The sequence below is a fragment of the Coregonus clupeaformis genome, chromosome 24 (genome assembly GCF_020615455.1).
Source record: "Coregonus clupeaformis isolate EN_2021a chromosome 24, ASM2061545v1, whole genome shotgun sequence".
Classification (NCBI taxonomy): Eukaryota; Metazoa; Chordata; class Actinopteri; order Salmoniformes; family Salmonidae; genus Coregonus; species Coregonus clupeaformis.
The window spans coordinates 6,601,333-6,618,659 of record NC_059215.1 but is presented as its reverse complement, the minus strand read 5'-3'; the positions used below and the strand labels follow the sequence as shown (position 1 = coordinate 6,618,659).

The 17,327-nt window shown below is 46.0% G+C and overlaps 1 protein-coding gene across 1 annotated transcript in view; it reads right to left on the bottom strand.

Moving 5' to 3' along the window:
* plxnb3 (plexin B3) overlaps positions 1–17,327 on the bottom strand; it is a 195,520-nt gene that overhangs the window by 84,384 nt on the left and 93,809 nt on the right. Inside the window, exons 7-14 of the mRNA XM_045207008.1 lie at positions 14,541–14,709; positions 12,331–12,490; positions 7,194–7,302; positions 6,293–6,401; positions 5,017–5,145; positions 4,752–4,868; positions 2,486–2,576; positions 675–847 (exon numbers count right to left, since the gene is read on the bottom strand). Coding sequence (XP_045062943.1) covers positions 675–847; positions 2,486–2,576; positions 4,752–4,868; positions 5,017–5,145; positions 6,293–6,401; positions 7,194–7,302; positions 12,331–12,490; positions 14,541–14,709 — 1,057 coding nt within the window. The remainder of the gene's footprint in view (positions 1–674; positions 848–2,485; positions 2,577–4,751; positions 4,869–5,016; positions 5,146–6,292; positions 6,402–7,193; positions 7,303–12,330; positions 12,491–14,540; positions 14,710–17,327) is intronic.

Below are 17,327 nucleotides of genomic sequence, written 5' to 3'. Positions count from 1 at the left end.
GGTTCCAACCGCTGTGTCTTTGTGAGACGCAGAGTAGGTGAACAGATGATCTCCGCATGTGTGGTTCTCACCGTGAAGCATGGAGGAGGAGGTGTTATGGTGTGGGGGTGCTTTGCTGGTGACACTGTCAGTGATTTATTTAGAATTCAAGGCACACTTAACCAGCATGGCTACCACAGCATTCTGCAGCGATACGCCATCCCATCTGGTTTGGGCTTAGTGGGACTATCATTTGTTTTTCAACAGGACAATGACCCAACACACCTCCAGGCTGTGTAATGGCTATTTGACCAAGAAGGAGAGTGATGGAGTGCTGCATCAGATGACCTGGCCTCCACAATCCCCCGACCTCAACCCAATTGAGAAAAGCAGCCAACAAGTGCTCAGCATATGTGGGAACTCCTTCAAGACTGTTGGAAAAGCATTCCAGGTGAAGCTGGTTGAGAGAATGCCAAGAGTGTGCAAAGCTGTCATCAAGGCAAAGGGTGGCTACTTTGAAGAATCTCAAATATAAAATATATTTTGATTTGTTTGACACTTTTTTTGGTTACTACATGATTCCATATGTGTTATTTCATAGTTTTGATGTCTTCACTATTATTCTACAATGTAGAAAAATAAAGAAAAACCCTTGAATGTGTCCAGCCTTTTGACTGGTAGTGTAAGTACCCTACCTGTGTGATCTGAGGCGGGGGGCAGGTGTCGGCCGGCCCAGGTGTGCTGGTACAGGAGAGGTTGTAGACACAGCCGGGGGACTCTCCTCCACACCAGACACAGCCGTACTCTGACAACACCGCTCTGCACTGACTACAGTCAGACTGGCCCACCGAACAGTCATAAAGCTGCACTGTGGGACAACACAACACACAACTGGTCATAAAGCTGCACTGTGGGACAACACAACACACAACTGGTCATAGAGCTGCACTGTGGGACAACACAACACACAACTGGTCATAGAGCTGCACTGTGGGACAACACAACACAACACACAACTGGTCATAGAGCTGCACTGTGGGACAACACAACACAACACACAACTGGTCATAGAGCTGCACTGTGGGACAACACAACACACAACTGGTCATAGAGCTGCACTGTGGGACACAACACAACACACAACTGGTCATAGAGCTGCACTGTGGGACTACACAACACAACACACAACTGGTCATAGAGCTGCACTGTGGGACAACACAACACACAACTGGTCATAGAGCTGCACTGTGGGACTACACAACTGGTCATAGAGCTGCACTGTGGGACAACACAACACACAACTGGTCATAGAGCTGCACTGTGGGACTACACAACTGGTCATAGAGCTGCACTGTGGGACAACACAACACACAACTGGTCATAGAGCTGCACTGTGGGACTACACAACTGGTCATAGAGCTGCACTGTGGGACAACACAACTGGTCATAGAGCTGCACTGTGGGACAACACAACTGGTCATAGAGCTGCACTGTGGGACTACACAACTGGTCATAGAGCTGCACTGTGGGACTACACAACACACAACTGGTCATAGAGCTGCACTGTGGGACTACACAACCCCTGGTCATAGAGCTGCACTGTGGGACTACACAACACACAACTGGTCATAGAGCTGCACTGTGGGACTACACAACCACTGGTCATAAAGCTGCACTGTGGGACTACACAACACACAACTGGTCATAGAGCTGCACTGTGGGACAACAACACAACACACAACTGGTCATAGAGCTGCACTGTGGGACAACACAACACACAACTGGTCATAGAGCTGCACTGTGGGACAACACAACCCTGGTCATAGAGCTGCACTGTGGGACAACACAACACACAACTGGTCATAGAGCTGCACTGTGGGACTACACAACTGGTCATAGAGCTGCACTGTGGGACAACACAACACACAACTGGTCATAGAGCTGCACTGTGGGACAACACAACACACAACTGGTCATAGAGCTGCACTGTGGGACTACAACACAACACACAACTGGTCATAGAGCTGCACTGTGGGACAACACAACACACAACTGGTCATAGAGCTGCACTGTGGGACAACACAACACACAACTGGTCATAAAGCTGCACTGTGGGACAACACAACACACAACTGGTCATAAAGCTGCACTGTGGGACAACACAACACACAACTGGTCATAAAGCTGCACTGTGGGACAACACAACACACACTGGTCTTAGCAATAAAGAAGCAATATTTTGAAGTCCACTTTTATTGTTTTCTAAGAGTTGCTGAATATGTTCCTCATTCTGAAGAGACCCTAACCTTAACCTTAACCCCTAACCCTAACCCCCAACCCCTAACCCCCAACCCCTAACCCCCAACCCTAACCCCCAACCCCTAACCCTAACCCCCAACCCCCAACCCCCAACCCCCAACCCCTAACCCCTAACCCCCAACCCCCAACCCTAACCCAGGGCAAAGCAGGACAACAGAAGTGAATATACTGAATACAGAAGACTTACGTCTGAGATTGGGGGCAGAGTCGATGTGATGCGAGCCTCTCTGCAGATAGATGGGAGCTGAGTATTCCAACTGTTTCAATGGGTACTGGAACTGGAAGAGGAGGGGGGAGAGGAGAGGAGAGGAGAGGAGAGGAGAGGAGAGGAGAGGAGAGGAGAGGAGAGGAGAGGGAGAGGAGAGGAGAGGAGAGGAGAGGGAGAGGAGAGGAGAGGAGAGGAGAGGAGAGGGAGAGGAGAGGAGAGGAGAGGAGAGGAGGAGAGAGGAGAGGAAGAGATGAGGAGAGAGGAGAGGAAGAGATGAGGAGAGAGGAGAGGAAGAGATGAGGAGAGAGGAGAGGAAGAGATGAGGAGAGAGAGGAGAGAGGAGGGGAGAGGAGGAGAGCACTCATTATAGTTATGACTGTCACCCCATTATAGTTATGACTGTCACCTCAATATAGTTATGACTGTCACCCCATTATAGTTATGACTGTCACCCCATTATAGTTATGACTGTCACCTCATTATAGTTATGACTGTCACCTCATTATAGTTATGACTGTCACCTCATTATAGTTATGACTGTCACCTCATTATAGTTATGACTGTTACCTCATTATAGTTATGACTGTCACCTCATTATAGTTATGACTGTCACCTCATTATAGTATATATTATATGACTGTCACCTCAATAGGGCACCATAATACTGTGTGCAGATAAACAAACCAATAGATATTTTGTTTGTTGTGTACATGAATCTTAATGTACAGTGCATTCGGAAAGCATTCAGACCCCTTCACTTTTTCCACATTTTGTTATGTTACAGCCTTTTTCAAAAAATGGATTACAAAAATAATAATTATCGTCAATCTACAGACAAAACCCCATAATGACAAAGCAAGAACAGGTTTATAGAACATTTTGCAAATGTATTTAAAAAAAATAAGTATTCTTTACATAAGTATTCAGACCCTTTGCTACGAGACTCAACATTGAGCTCAGGTGCATCCTGTTTCCATTGATCATTTTTTAGATGTTTCTACAACTTGATTGGAGTCCACCTGTGGTAAATTCAATTGATTTGACATGATTTGGAAAGGCACACACCTGTCTATATAAGGTCCCACAGTTGACAGTGCATGTCAGAGCAAAAACCAAGCCATGAGGTCGAAGGAATTGTCCGTAGAGCTCCGAGACAGGATTGTGTTGAGGCACAGATCTGGGGAAGGGTACCAAAAAATGTCTGCTGCATTGAAGGTCCCCAAGAACACAGTGGCCTCCATCATTCTTAAATGGAAGAAGTTTGGAACCACAAAGACTCTTCCTAGAGCTGGCCCCCCAGCCAAACTGAGCAATCGGGGGAGAAGGGCCTTGGTCAGGGAGGTGACCAAGAACCCAATGGTCACTCTGACAGAGCTCCAGAGTTCCTCTGTGGAGATGGGAGAACCTTCCAGAATGCCAACTATCTCTGCAGCACTCCACCAATCAGGCCTTTATGGTAGAGTGGCCAGATGGAAGCCACTCCTCAGTAAAAGGCACATGACAGCCCGCTTGGAGTTTGCCAAAAGGCACCTAAAGGACTCTCAGACCATGAGAAACAAGATTCTCTGGTCTGATGAAACCAAGATTGAACTCTTTGGCCTGAATGCCAAGCGTCACATCTGGAGGAAACCTGGCACCATCCCTACGGTGAAGCATGGTGGTGGCAGCATCATGTTGTGGGGATGTTTTTCAGCGGCAGGGACTGGGAGACTAGTCAGGATCGAGGGAATGATGAACGGAGCAAAGTACAGAGAGATCCTTGATAAAAACCTGATCCAGAGTGCTCAGGACCTCAGACTGGAGCGAAGGTTCACCTTCCAACAGGACCACGACCCTAAGCACACAGCCAAGACAACGCAGGAGTAGCTTCAGGACAAGTCTCTGAATGTCCTTGTGGCCCAGCCAGAGCCCGGACTTGAACCCGATTGAACATCTCTGGAGAGACCTGAAAATAGCTGTGCAGCGACGCTCCCCATCCAACCTGACAGAGCTTGAGAGGATCTGCAGAGAAGAATGGGAGAAACTCCCCAAATACAGGTGCACCAAGCTTGTAGCGTCATACCCAAGAAGACTCGAGGCTGTAATCTCTGCCAAAGGTGCTTCAACAAAGTACTGAGTAAAGGGTCTGAATACTGATGTAAATGGGATATTTTAGTTTTATTTTATACATTTGCTAAAATTTCTAAAAACCTGTTTTTGCTTTGTCATTATCATGTGAGTGTGTGTCTATGGGGTTTGTGAATACCTTGTGGGCAGAGCAAGTGAAGGTGTACGTCTTGGTTTTTGGATCTTTCTCCAGAGTGGCGTTCAGTTTAAGCTCCTCCCCTTCCACAACCACGACACACACGTACTGCTCCTCACCCTGAGATGAAGCATCAATGTAAAATTATTTGTTTTTTTAAAGGACAAAGGATTTCAATTTATAGTAAACTCTTGAGTCCAGTTACCTGTGCATATGTTTGTAATCATTATCTATACTGCATTTCTAGGAAACTGCTCAGTCCAATTACCTGAAACATGTCGAGGTTCCTCCCCAGTAGGGTCAGAGGAGACAGGAAGCCCATGGGGACCAGAGGAGAGCTCTGTAGAGCCCACACACAGGGACAAGAGTCTGGACCCCGCGGCTCCAACTGCTCCTCCTAGTGGTCGGAGGTGGAAGCACACACACACAGACCAAATAATATATTACAGCAGAAAACAAAGAACCAAATAGTATCCTATTTCCTTTACAGTGCACTACTTTCAACCAGGGCCCTATGGACATAGGGAATAGGGTGGACATTTGGGACAACGTTTGGAATGACTCAAAATGGAGAGGAGAGGCTGTGAAACAACTACACATTTTCAAGAGTATGACGTGCTATCATTACATTTTTTACATTTTAGTCATTTAGCAGACGCTCTTATCCAGAGCGACTTACAGTTAGTGAGTGCATACATTCCCAGTGGGAATCGAACCCGCAACCCTGGCGTTGCAAACGCCATGCTCTACCAACTGAGCTACATCCATGCCGGCCATTCCCTCCCCTACCCTAGACGACGCTGGGCCAATTGTGCGCCGCCCCATGGGTCTCCCGGTCACGGCCGGCTACGACAGAGCCTGGATTCGAACCAGGATCTCTAGTGGCACAGCTAGCACTGCGATGCAGTGCCTTAGACCACTGCGCCACTCGGGAGGTTGCTATGGTTGGGTTATGGTTAGGGTTGGGTTAGGGTTGGGTTAGGGTTGGGTTATGGTTGGGTTATGGTTGGGTTAGGGTTGGGTTAGGGTTGGGTCAAGGTTGAGTTAGGGTTGAGTTAGGGTTGATTCAAGGTTGAGTTAGGGTCGAGTTAGGGTTGAGTTAGGATTGAGTAAATGTTGAGTTAGAGTTGAGTTAGGATTGAGTAAATGTTGAGTTAGGGTTGAGTTAGGATTGAGTAAATGTTGAGTTAGGGTTGAGTTAGGTTTGAGTAAATGTTGAGTTAGGGTTGAGTTAGGGATGAGTAAATGTTGAGTTAGGGTCGAGTCAAGGTTGAGTTAGGGTTGAGTTAGGGTTGGGTTAGGGTTTGGGTTAGGGTTGAGTAAATGTTGAGTTAGGGTTGAGTTAGGGTTGATTCAAGGTTGAGTTAGGGTTGAGTTAGGGTTGAGTAAATGTTGAGTTAGGGTTGAGTTAGGGTTGAGTCAAGGTTGAGTTAGGGTTGAGTCAAGGTTGAGTTGGGGTTGAGTAAAGGTTGAGTTAGGGTTGAGTCAAGGTTGAGTCAAGGTTGAGTCAAGGTTGAGTTAGGGTTGAGTAAAGGTTGTCTTACCAGTGAGTTGTGTATGGTGTGCTGCTTGGGGCAGCTGTTGTTGTGGGAACACAGCTCATCCAGAGCACACCAGTGACATGGCCACACACTGCTCACACACGCCATACACCTAGAATACAGAGAGACATATGGATATGGCCAAACACTGCTCACACACGCCATACACCTAGAATACAGAGAGACATATGGATATGGCCAAACACTGCCCACACACGCCATACACCTAGAATACAGAGAGACATATGGATATGGCCAAACACTGCTCACACACGCCATACACCTAGAATACATACAGATATAGCTTGTGTGACTGTGTGTGTGTGTGTGTGTGTATGTGTTTATGTGTGTGCATGCAGTGTTTCCCCTAGGATTGTTTTCATCAGCGGTGGCAGGGTTAAGGCGGGGTTGAGGGGGTTGTGGGCGTGGCCAAAGCTAATTTCCTGCAATTCTACACATTTTGCCATGAGTTATGATGTGTTCTTATGCAATCTATCTGAGTGACTCAGACATTATAACTAAATCAATGGGAGCCCCACCATTACATTTTTGAAAAAAAAAAAATATACAGGTCCATTGTCTTTTCTACGTACTATATCTGGTTTTAGATGTACAGGTCCATTGTCTTTTCTACGTACTATATCTGGTTTTAGATGTACAGGTCCATTGTCTTTTCTACGTACTATATCTGGTTTTAGATGTACAGGTCCATTGTCTTTTCTACGTACTATATCTGGTTTTAGATGTACAGGTCCATTGCCTTTTCTACGTACTATATCTGGTTTTAGATGTTTACAATGTTTTACCATCCCGCCGCTGCTAAATGAATATAGAGGAAACACTGGCATGTCTGTGCACACGCATGTGTGTGTGCGTGAGCGTGTGTGCGTGTGTTATATCTTACGGGGAGGTGGTGTTGAGTCGGCCCACAGCTCTACAGTCGTAGAAGGTGATGTCACTGCTAGAGATGGTCACGTCTCCGAACATCACAGACACACGCAGAGACATGTGGTCTACAGACAGACAGACAGACAGACAGAACAGACAGACAGACAGACAGACAGACAGACAGACAGACAGACAGACAGACAGAACAGACAGACAGAACAGACAGACAGAGACAGACAGAGACAGACAGAGACAGACAGACAGACAGACAGACAGACAGACAGACAGACAGACAGACAGACATACAGACAGGAGAGACCATAAAGATATGTCATGATGTGGTCCTCTGTAGCTCAGCTGGTAGAGCACGGCGCTTGTAACGCCAAGGGTAGTGGGTTCGATCCCCGGGACCACCCATACACAAAAAGTGTATGCACGCATGACTGTAAGTCGCTTTGGATAAAAGCGTCTGCTAAATGGCATATTATTATTATTATATTATATTATATACCAAACATCACAGACACACACAGAGACATGTGGTCTATGGAGAGGAGAGAGAGATATCCGAGCCTTCAGAAAGTATTCATCCCTCTTGACCTATTCCACATGATGTTGTTGTTCCAGCCTGACTCAGCCAGCTACACACCGTAACCATACTGACAAAGTCAAAGTGGAAACACCTGCTCATTTTTACTAATTTATTGAAAATGAAATACAGAAATATCTCATTTACATACAGTACCAGTCAAAAAGTTTGGACACGCCTACTCATTCCAGGGTTTTTCTTAATTTCTACATTGTAGAATAATAGTGAAGACATCAAAACTATGAAATAACACATATGGATTTGTTAAAAAAAATTTTTTTGGTTACTACATGATTCCATATGTGTTATTTCATAGTTTTGATGTCTTCACTATTATTCTACAATGTAGAAAATAGTAAAAATAAAGAAAAACCCTTGAATGAGTAGGTGTGTCCAAACTTTTGACTGGTAGTGTAAGTATTCACACCCCCTTTGCTATGACACTCCAAATTGAGCTCAGGTGCATTCAATTTCTATTGATCATCCTTGAGATGTCACTACAACTTGATTGGAGTCCACCTGTGGCTAATTCAATTGTTGTTACTTGATTTAGAAAGAAACACACCTGTCTATATAAAGGTCCCACAGTTGACAGTGCATGTCAGAGCAGAAACTATACCATGAAGTCCAAGGAACTGTCAGAGAGAATTGTGATGAGGCATATATCTGGGGAAGGGTATACAACCATTTCTAGAGTGTTGAAAGTTTACAAGAGTACAGTGGTCTCCATCATTGGGAAATTGAAAAAATATCTGCCTAAAGCTGGCAGTCCGACCAAACTGAGCAACCGGGCAAGAAGGACCTTGGTCAGGGAGGTGACCAAGAACCCAATGACCACTCTGACAGAACTACAGAGTTCCTTGGCTGAGATGGGAGAACCTGCCAGAAGGACAACAGTCTCTACAGCACTTCACCTATCTGGGCTTTATGGGAGAGTGGCCAGACGGAAGCCACTCCTGAGAAAAAGGCACATGACAGCACGCCTGGAGTTGGCAAAAAGGCACGTGAAAGACTCAGAGCATAAGGCAAACGATTCTGTGGTCTGATGAGACAGAAATGTTACTCTTTGGCCTGAATGCAAAGCGCCATGTCTGGAGAAAACCAGGCGGTGCTCATCACCTGTCTAACACCATCCCTACCGTGAAGCATGGTGGCGGCAGCATGCTATGGGGAACCTTTTCAGCGGCAGGGTCTGGGAGACTGGTAAGGATAGAGGGAACAATGAATGGGGCCAAATACAGGAAAATCCTGCTTCAGATTGCAAACGACAGACTGGGGCGAAGATTTACGTTCAAACAGGACAATGACCCCAAGATGACCCCAAGCACACAGCAAACAGGACAATGACCCCAAGTACACAGCCAACAGGACAATGACCCCAAGTACACAGCCAAACAGGACAATGACCCCAAGATGACCCCAAGCACACAGCCAACAGGACAATGACCCCAAGATGACCCCAAGTACACAGCCAACAGGACAATGACCCCAAGTACACAGCCAAACAGGACAATGACCCCAAGTACACAGCCAAACAGGACAATGACCCCAAGTACACAGCCAACAGGACAATGACCCCAAGTACACAGCCAACAGGACAATGACCCCAAGTACACAGCCAACAGGATAATGACCCCAAGTACACAGCCAACAGGACAATGACCCCAAGTACACAGCCAACAGGACAATGACCCCAAGCACACAGCCAACAGGACAATGACCCCAAGTACACAGCCAACAGGACAATGACCCCAAGTACACAGCCAACAGGACAATGACCCCAAGTACACAGCCAAAGCAACGCTGGAATGGCTTCAGAACTAGAATGTGAAAGTCCTTGAGTGGCCCAGCCAAAGCACAATTGAACATCTGTGGAAAGACTTCAGGAATGCTGTTCACCGCCGCTCCCCATCTAACTTAACAGAGCTTGAGAAAATCTGCAAGGAAGAATGGGAGAAAATCCCCAAGTCCAGATGTACAAAGATACAGACGTAACCAATACGACTCAAAGGTGCATCTACAAAGTATTAAACACCAGGGTGTGAACTATATCTGTTTTTCATTTTCAAAATATTTGCTAAAATTTCAACAACGGAAAAATCACTTTGTCATTATGGGGTATTGGCTGAGAGAAAAACATCTATTTAATCAATTTTGAATTCAGGCTGTAACACAATATAATGTGGAATAAGTCAAGGGGTATGAATACTTTCTGAAGGCTCTGTACATCATTCACACACACACACACACACACACAGACACCACAATAGTTTCTGTATACACATAATACATTTACATTACATTTTAGTCATTTAGCAGACGCTCTTATCCAGAGCAATTAGGGTTAAGTGCCTTGCTCAAGGGCACATCGACAGCTTTTTCACCTAGTCGGCTCAGGGATTAGAACCAGCGACCTTTCGGTTACTGGCGCAACGCTCTTAACCACTAAGCTACCTGCCGCCCCAGAACACACTGGTAGTATCTAGTCATGTGGTCTACAGAGAGGAGACAACAAAGGGTTTTCAATTTGGGTTTAATATGGGATCTATCCATAGGGGGAGCCTGGGTAACTGAAATGTCAGACCTTTTCCAACAGTCTGACTGTTAACATCTGTACGAAAACCAAATTAAGGGAGACATTGATATTATTATTTTTTTAAACTGTTGATGCAATATGAAAAAAAATAATGGGTGGAGGAGATGAATCACCCATTATTTTTTTTCATATTGCATCAACAGTTTTAAAAAATAATAATATCAATGTCTCCCTTAATTTGGTTTTCGTACAGATGTTAACAGTCAGACTGTTGGAAAAGGTCTGACATTTTAGTTACCCAGGCTCCCCCTATGGATAGATCCCATTGAAAAACTTCACTAGCTATTCTGGCAGTTGGCATATCCAACAATCTATTCCAAAAACATATGGGGGATTGGAAGTGATGCAGACAATTACATTGATGGAAGTTACAATCTATCTGCAATATTAAAGCTGATCTACCCCCTAAAAAAAATATTTAAATAAATAAAATAAAAAAAGTCAAGTGTTATGGACATGTTCGTTTTTGAGATACCTCTCAGCACCCCAAACTCCTGCTGAACAGTGCAGAACAGGATGCGCACGTCTGATCCAGTTTGGAATACGTAGCATAACCAGTATCTTTTGAGTGTTTTTGTTTTTCCTAGAACTCCCCCAAAAAGAGCGTTACTTGCTGAGTCGGGAAGATGTTCCGTATAGAAAGGTCATATGTTCATCCGTAAAAAGACACAAATATTTATATAATTGCTAGTAAACTCAAGAACGTCTTCACCAAAACAAAACTGAAAAAACACTTCTCTTAGTACCTGGTTTTCTAAATTGCATTATCTGTGTTTTTGTCTGGTTGATCATGAGTCTCCGTGTTTTACACCATTTGACTGCACATAATAACGTGTTCTGCTTCAGTTTCTGCCGTCAAAATAATATAATCAGCATATAAAAGGATACTTAGCATTTCATCATCAAATCTTACTCCAATATTTAACTGTTTCCTTTATTTCGCCAAATCATTTATAAAACATAGCAAACAAAGTCGGTGATAAGGAGTCTCATTGTTTTACACCCGAGGGTGTGGGAAACCAATCTGTTCCATATTCATTATCACGCACACAGGCTGTTGGTGCTTTGTAAAGAGACTGAATTGCGTGATAACATTTCCCATCAATCCGTGTCTTTAACAAACTATAGGCTTAAAAGATCCCTATTTACAAAATCAAAAGCTTTCTGAAAATCAATGAAAAATGCAAAAGTAGGCTTCTCTTGGTGTAATCTATTTCTGATTATTGTACAGACCGAGAAGATATGATCTATACAGGCTCTGGATTTACAGAAACCATTTTTGTTCTTCCAGCAGAATGTTTTGATCTTCCAGAAAGGTCATCAGCCTGTTGTTGAGGATGGATGGAATATAATTTATAGACCGTACTTAATAAACATATGCCTCTATAGTTCAGTGGCTCTCTCTGGTCATTTTTTGAAGATTTGGGAATGGGATTCACTATAGACTTATACCAAGTGGATGGTAGTATACTGTACACTAAACAAATTTGGAGCAAATCATATAGGACGTCAATTAATTTATGGGATTTTAAAAGTTCATTAGGCAGTTCATCAATGCCATACAGCCTCCAGTTGCCTCAATGGATGATCAGTCAACATCATGAAGAGGTGCGGGGGAGCAGTTGTTGTGGAGGTTAAGTGTCTTGCTCAAGGGCACAACAGCAGGCAATGGCATCTAGGATTTGATACCAGCAACCCTCTGGTTGCCAGTTCACTTCCCGCCAGACTTTTCCCGCCAGACACAGGATTCAAACTGGCTCTCCTCTTTAGCCGCTAGGCTACCTGCCGCCCCGGTTATTTATATCTCAATTAGATTAATTTGGATAAATAATAAATGTATTACATTGATTAAATTATTATTAATTAAATAATTATTAAAACAAATCTAACTTTATTATTATATTTTTTTTTATCGAATAATTCAAGATTTTTTTATATATAAAACGTAAAATAAAAATGGCATCCTACCACTTCCTGGTGGGCTGGGTGGGAGGAGCTCAGGCAGGGGTGATTGACAGGTGATGGTGGTTCCCGTGACGATGGCTGGCTGAGGGGGGAGGGTTCCGAAGGAGCAGGAAAGAGACTCCTCATCTGACAGGGTGGGCAGCTGGGCCACTGTTAGTGACACCTGGGATCGAGATCTATATATTATACATGCTGATTTTTATTCTGAGTTTTTTTAAATAAGTATTTAAAGGTTTATTGGGACAGATAGAAAGAGAGTGGGGGAGAGACATACAGGTAGGGTGGAGGGATTAATAACCACATGTACTGCAGGACCAGCCCAGACATTACCCACTAGACATTACCCACTAGACCAGCCCAGACATTACCCACTAGACATTACCCACTAGACCAGCCCAGACATTACCCACTAGACATTACCCACTAGACCAGCCCAGACATTACCCACTAGACATTACCCACTAGACCAGCCCAGACATTACCCACTAGACATTACCCACTAGACCAGCCCAGACATTACCCACTAGACATTACCCACTAGACCAGCCCAGACATTACCCACTAGACCAGCCCAGACATTACCCCCTAGACATTACACACTAGACCAGCCTAGACATTACCCACTAGACCAGCCCAGACATTACCCCCTAGACATTACCCACTAGACCAGCCCAGACATTACCCACTAGACATTACCCCCTAGACATTACCCACTAGACCAGCCCAGACATTACCCACTAGACATTACCCCCTAGACATTACCCACTAGACCAGCCCAGACATTACCCACTAGACCAGCCCAGACATTACCCCCTAGACATTACCCACTAGACCAGCCTAGACATTACCCACTAGACCAGCCCAGACATTACCCACTAGACATTACCCACTAGACCAGCCCAGACATTACCCACTAGACATTACCCACTAGACCAGCCCAGACATTACCCACTAGACCAGCCCAGACATTACCCCCTAGACATTACCCACTAGACCAGCCTAGACATTACCCACTAGACCAGCCCAGACATTACCCCCTAGACATTACCCACTAGACCAGCCCAGACATTACCCACTAGACATTACCCCCTATACATTACCCACTAGACCAGCCCAGACATTACCCACTAGACATTACCCCCTAGACATTACCCACTAGACCAGCCCAGACATTACCCACTAGACCAGCCCAGACATTACCCCCCTAGACATTACCCACTAGACCAGCCTAGACATTACCCACTAGACCAGCCCAGACATTACCCCCTAGACATTACCCACTAGACCAGCCCAGACATTACCCACTAGACATTACCCCCTAGACATTACCCACTAGACCAGCCCAGACATTACCCACTAGACATTACCCACTAGACCAGCCCAGACAATACCCACTAGACATTACCCACTAGACCAGCGCAGACAATACCCACTAGACATTACCCACTAGACCAGCCCAGACATTACCCACTAGACCAGCCCAGACATTACCCACTAGACCAGCCTAGACATTACCCACTAGACCAGCCCAGACATTACCCCCTAGACATTACCCACTAGACCAGCCCAGACATTACCCACTAGACATTACCCCCTAGACATTACCCACTAGACCAGCCCAGACATTACCCACTAGACATTACCCACTAGACCAGCCCAGTCATTACCCACTAGACATTACCCACTAGACCAGCCCAGACATTACCCCCTAGACATTACCCACTAGACCAGCCCAGACATTACCCACTAGACCAGCCCAGACATTACCCACTAGACATTACCCACTAGACCAGCCCAGACATTACCCACTAGACATTACCCAGTAGACCAGCCCAGACATTACCCACTAGACCAGCCCAGACATTACCCCCTAGACATTACCCCCTAGACCAGCCTAGACATTACCCCTTTGACCAGTCCAGACATTACCCCCTAGACATTACCCCCAGACATTACCCCCTAGACATTACCCACTAGACCAGCCCAGACATTACCCCCTAGACATTACCCACTAGACATTACCCACTAGACCAGCCCAGACATTACCCACTAGACATTACCCACTAGACATTACCCACTAGACATTACCCCCTAGACATTACCCACTAGACCAGAACAGGCACCTCCACTGAGTTACTCCATCAAATCTCCTCCCACAGATCTGTCACACAATGTTTCTACATATACTAGACTGTTGAAGATCTGTAACTCACCTCAGTCTTCTCCTCTCTGCTCTGTATGGCAGGCTTCAGGCTCTGAACAGTCACACACTGGTTGGCAGGCTGGTCGGCAGGCTGGTTGGCAGGCTGGTTGGCAGGCTGGCAGCTCCACAGCCAGTGGTTGGCCTGGCCCTCACGACTACACTCCAGTCTACGAGTACATCTGTTTCAACAGTATAAACACAGGTTAACATGGAAATGTGTGACAGAGGAAAAGGGGTTTTAACAGTGTGTATGTGTGGGTCAGAGGAGATAACACTATCAACAAGGCAGGTCCTAGAGGAGATAACACTATCAACAAGGCAGGTCCTAGAGGAGATAACACTATCAACAAGGCAGGTCCTAGAGGAGATAACACTATCAACAAGGCAGGTCCTAGAGGAGATAACACTATCAACAAGGCAGGTCCTACAGGCCCTAGAGGAGATAACACTATCAACAAGGCAGGTCCTACAGGCCCTAGAGGAGATAACACTATCAACAAGGCAGGTCCTACAGGTCCTAGAGGAGATAACACTATCAACAAGGCAGGTCCCTACAGGCCCTAGAGGAGATAACACTATCAACAAGGCAGGTCCTACAGGCCCTAGAGGAGATAACACTATCAGCAAGGCAGGTCTTACAGGCCCTAGAGGAGATAACACTATCAACAAGGCAGGTCCTACAGGCCCTAGAGGAGATAACACTATCAACAAGGCAGGTCCCTAGAGGCCCTAGAGGAGATAACACTATCAACAAGGCAGGTCCCTACAGGCCCTAGAGGAAATAACACTATCAACAAGGCAGGTCCTACAGGCCCTAGAGGAGATAACACTATCAACAAGGCAGGTCCCTAGAGGCCCTAGAGGAGATAACACTATCAACAAGGCAGGTCCCTACAGGCCCTAGAGGAGATAACACTATCAACAAGGCAGGTCCTACAGGCCCTAGAGGAGATAACACTATCAACAAGGCAGGTCCCTAGAGGCCCTAGAGGAGATAACACTATCAACAAGGCAGGACCCTACAGGCCCTAGAGGAAATAACACTATCAACAAGGCAGGTCCTACAGGCCCTAGAGGAGATAACACTATCAACAAGGCAGGTCCTACAGGCCCTAGAGGAGATAACACTATCAACAAGGCAGGTCCCTACAGGCCCTAGAGGAGATAACACTATCAACAAGGCAGGCCCTAGAGGCCCTAGAGGAAATAACACTATCAACAAGGCAGGTCCTACAGGCCCTAGAGGAGATAACACTATCAACAAGGCAGGTCCTACAGGCCCTAGAGGAGATAACACTATCAGCAAGGCAGGTCTTACAGGCCCTAGATGAGATAACACTATCAACAAGGCAGGTCCCTACAGGCCCTAGAGGAGATAACACTATCAACAAGGCAGGTCCCTAGAGGCCCTAGAGGAGATAACACTATCAACAAGGCAGGTCCTACAGGCCCTAGAGGAGATAACACTATCAACAAGGCAGGTCCCTACAGGCCCTAGAGGAGATAACACTATCAACAAGGCAGGTCCCTACAGGCCCTAGAGGAGATAACACTATCAACAAGGCAGGCCCTAGAGGCCCTAGAGGAAATAACACTATCAACAAGGCAGGTCCTACAGGCCCTAGAGGAGATAACACTATCAACAAGGCAGGTCCTACAGGCCCTAGAGGAGATAACACTATCAGCAAGGCAGGTCTTACAGGCCCTAGAGGAGATAACACTATCAACAAGGCAGGTCCTACAGGCCCTAGAGGAGATAACACTATCAACAAGGCAGGTCCCTAGAGGCCCTAGAGGAGATAACACTATCAACAAGGCAGGTCCCTACAGGCCCTAGAGGAAATAACACTATCAACAAGGCAGGTCCTACAGGCCCTAGAGGAGATAACACTATCAACAAGGCAGGTCCCTAGAGGCCCTAGAGGAGATAACACTATCAACAAGGCAGGTCCCTACAGGCCCTAGAGGAGATAACACTATCAACAAGGCAGGTCCTACAGGCCCTAGAGGAGATAACACTATCAACAAGGCAGGTCCCTAGAGGCCCTAGAGGAGATAACACTATCAACAAGGCAGGTCCCTACAGGCCCTAGAGGAAATAACACTATCAACAAGGCAGGTCCTACAGGCCCTAGAGGAGATAACACTATCAACAAGGCAGGTCCTACAGGCCCTAGAGGAGATAACACTATCAACAAGGCAGGTCCCTACAGGCCCTAGAGGAGATAACACTATCAACAAGGCAGGTCCTACAGGCCCTAGAGGAGATAACACTATCAACAAGGCAGGTCCCTACAGGCCCCAGAGGAGATAACACTATCAACAAGGCAGGTCCTACAGGCCCTAGAGGAGATAACACTATCAACAAGGCAGGTCCCTACAGGCCCTAGAGGAGATAACACTATCAACAAGGCAGGTCCTACAGGCCCTAGAGGAGATAACACTATCAACAAGGCAGGTCCCTACAGGCCCTAGAGGAGATAACACTATCAACAAGGCAGGCCCTAGAGGAAATAACACTATCAACAAGGCAGGTCCTACAGGCCCTAGAGGAAATAACACTATCAACAAGGCAGGTCCTACAGGCCCTAGAGGAGATAACACTATCAACAAGGCAGGTCCTACAGGCCCTAGAGGAGATAACACTATCAGCAAGGCAGGTCTTACAGGCCCTAGAGGAGATAACACTATCAACAAGGCAGGTCCTACAGGCCCTAGAGGAGATAACACTATCAACAAGGCAGGTCCCTAGAGGCCCTAGAGGAGATAACACTATCAACAAGGCAGGTCCCTACAG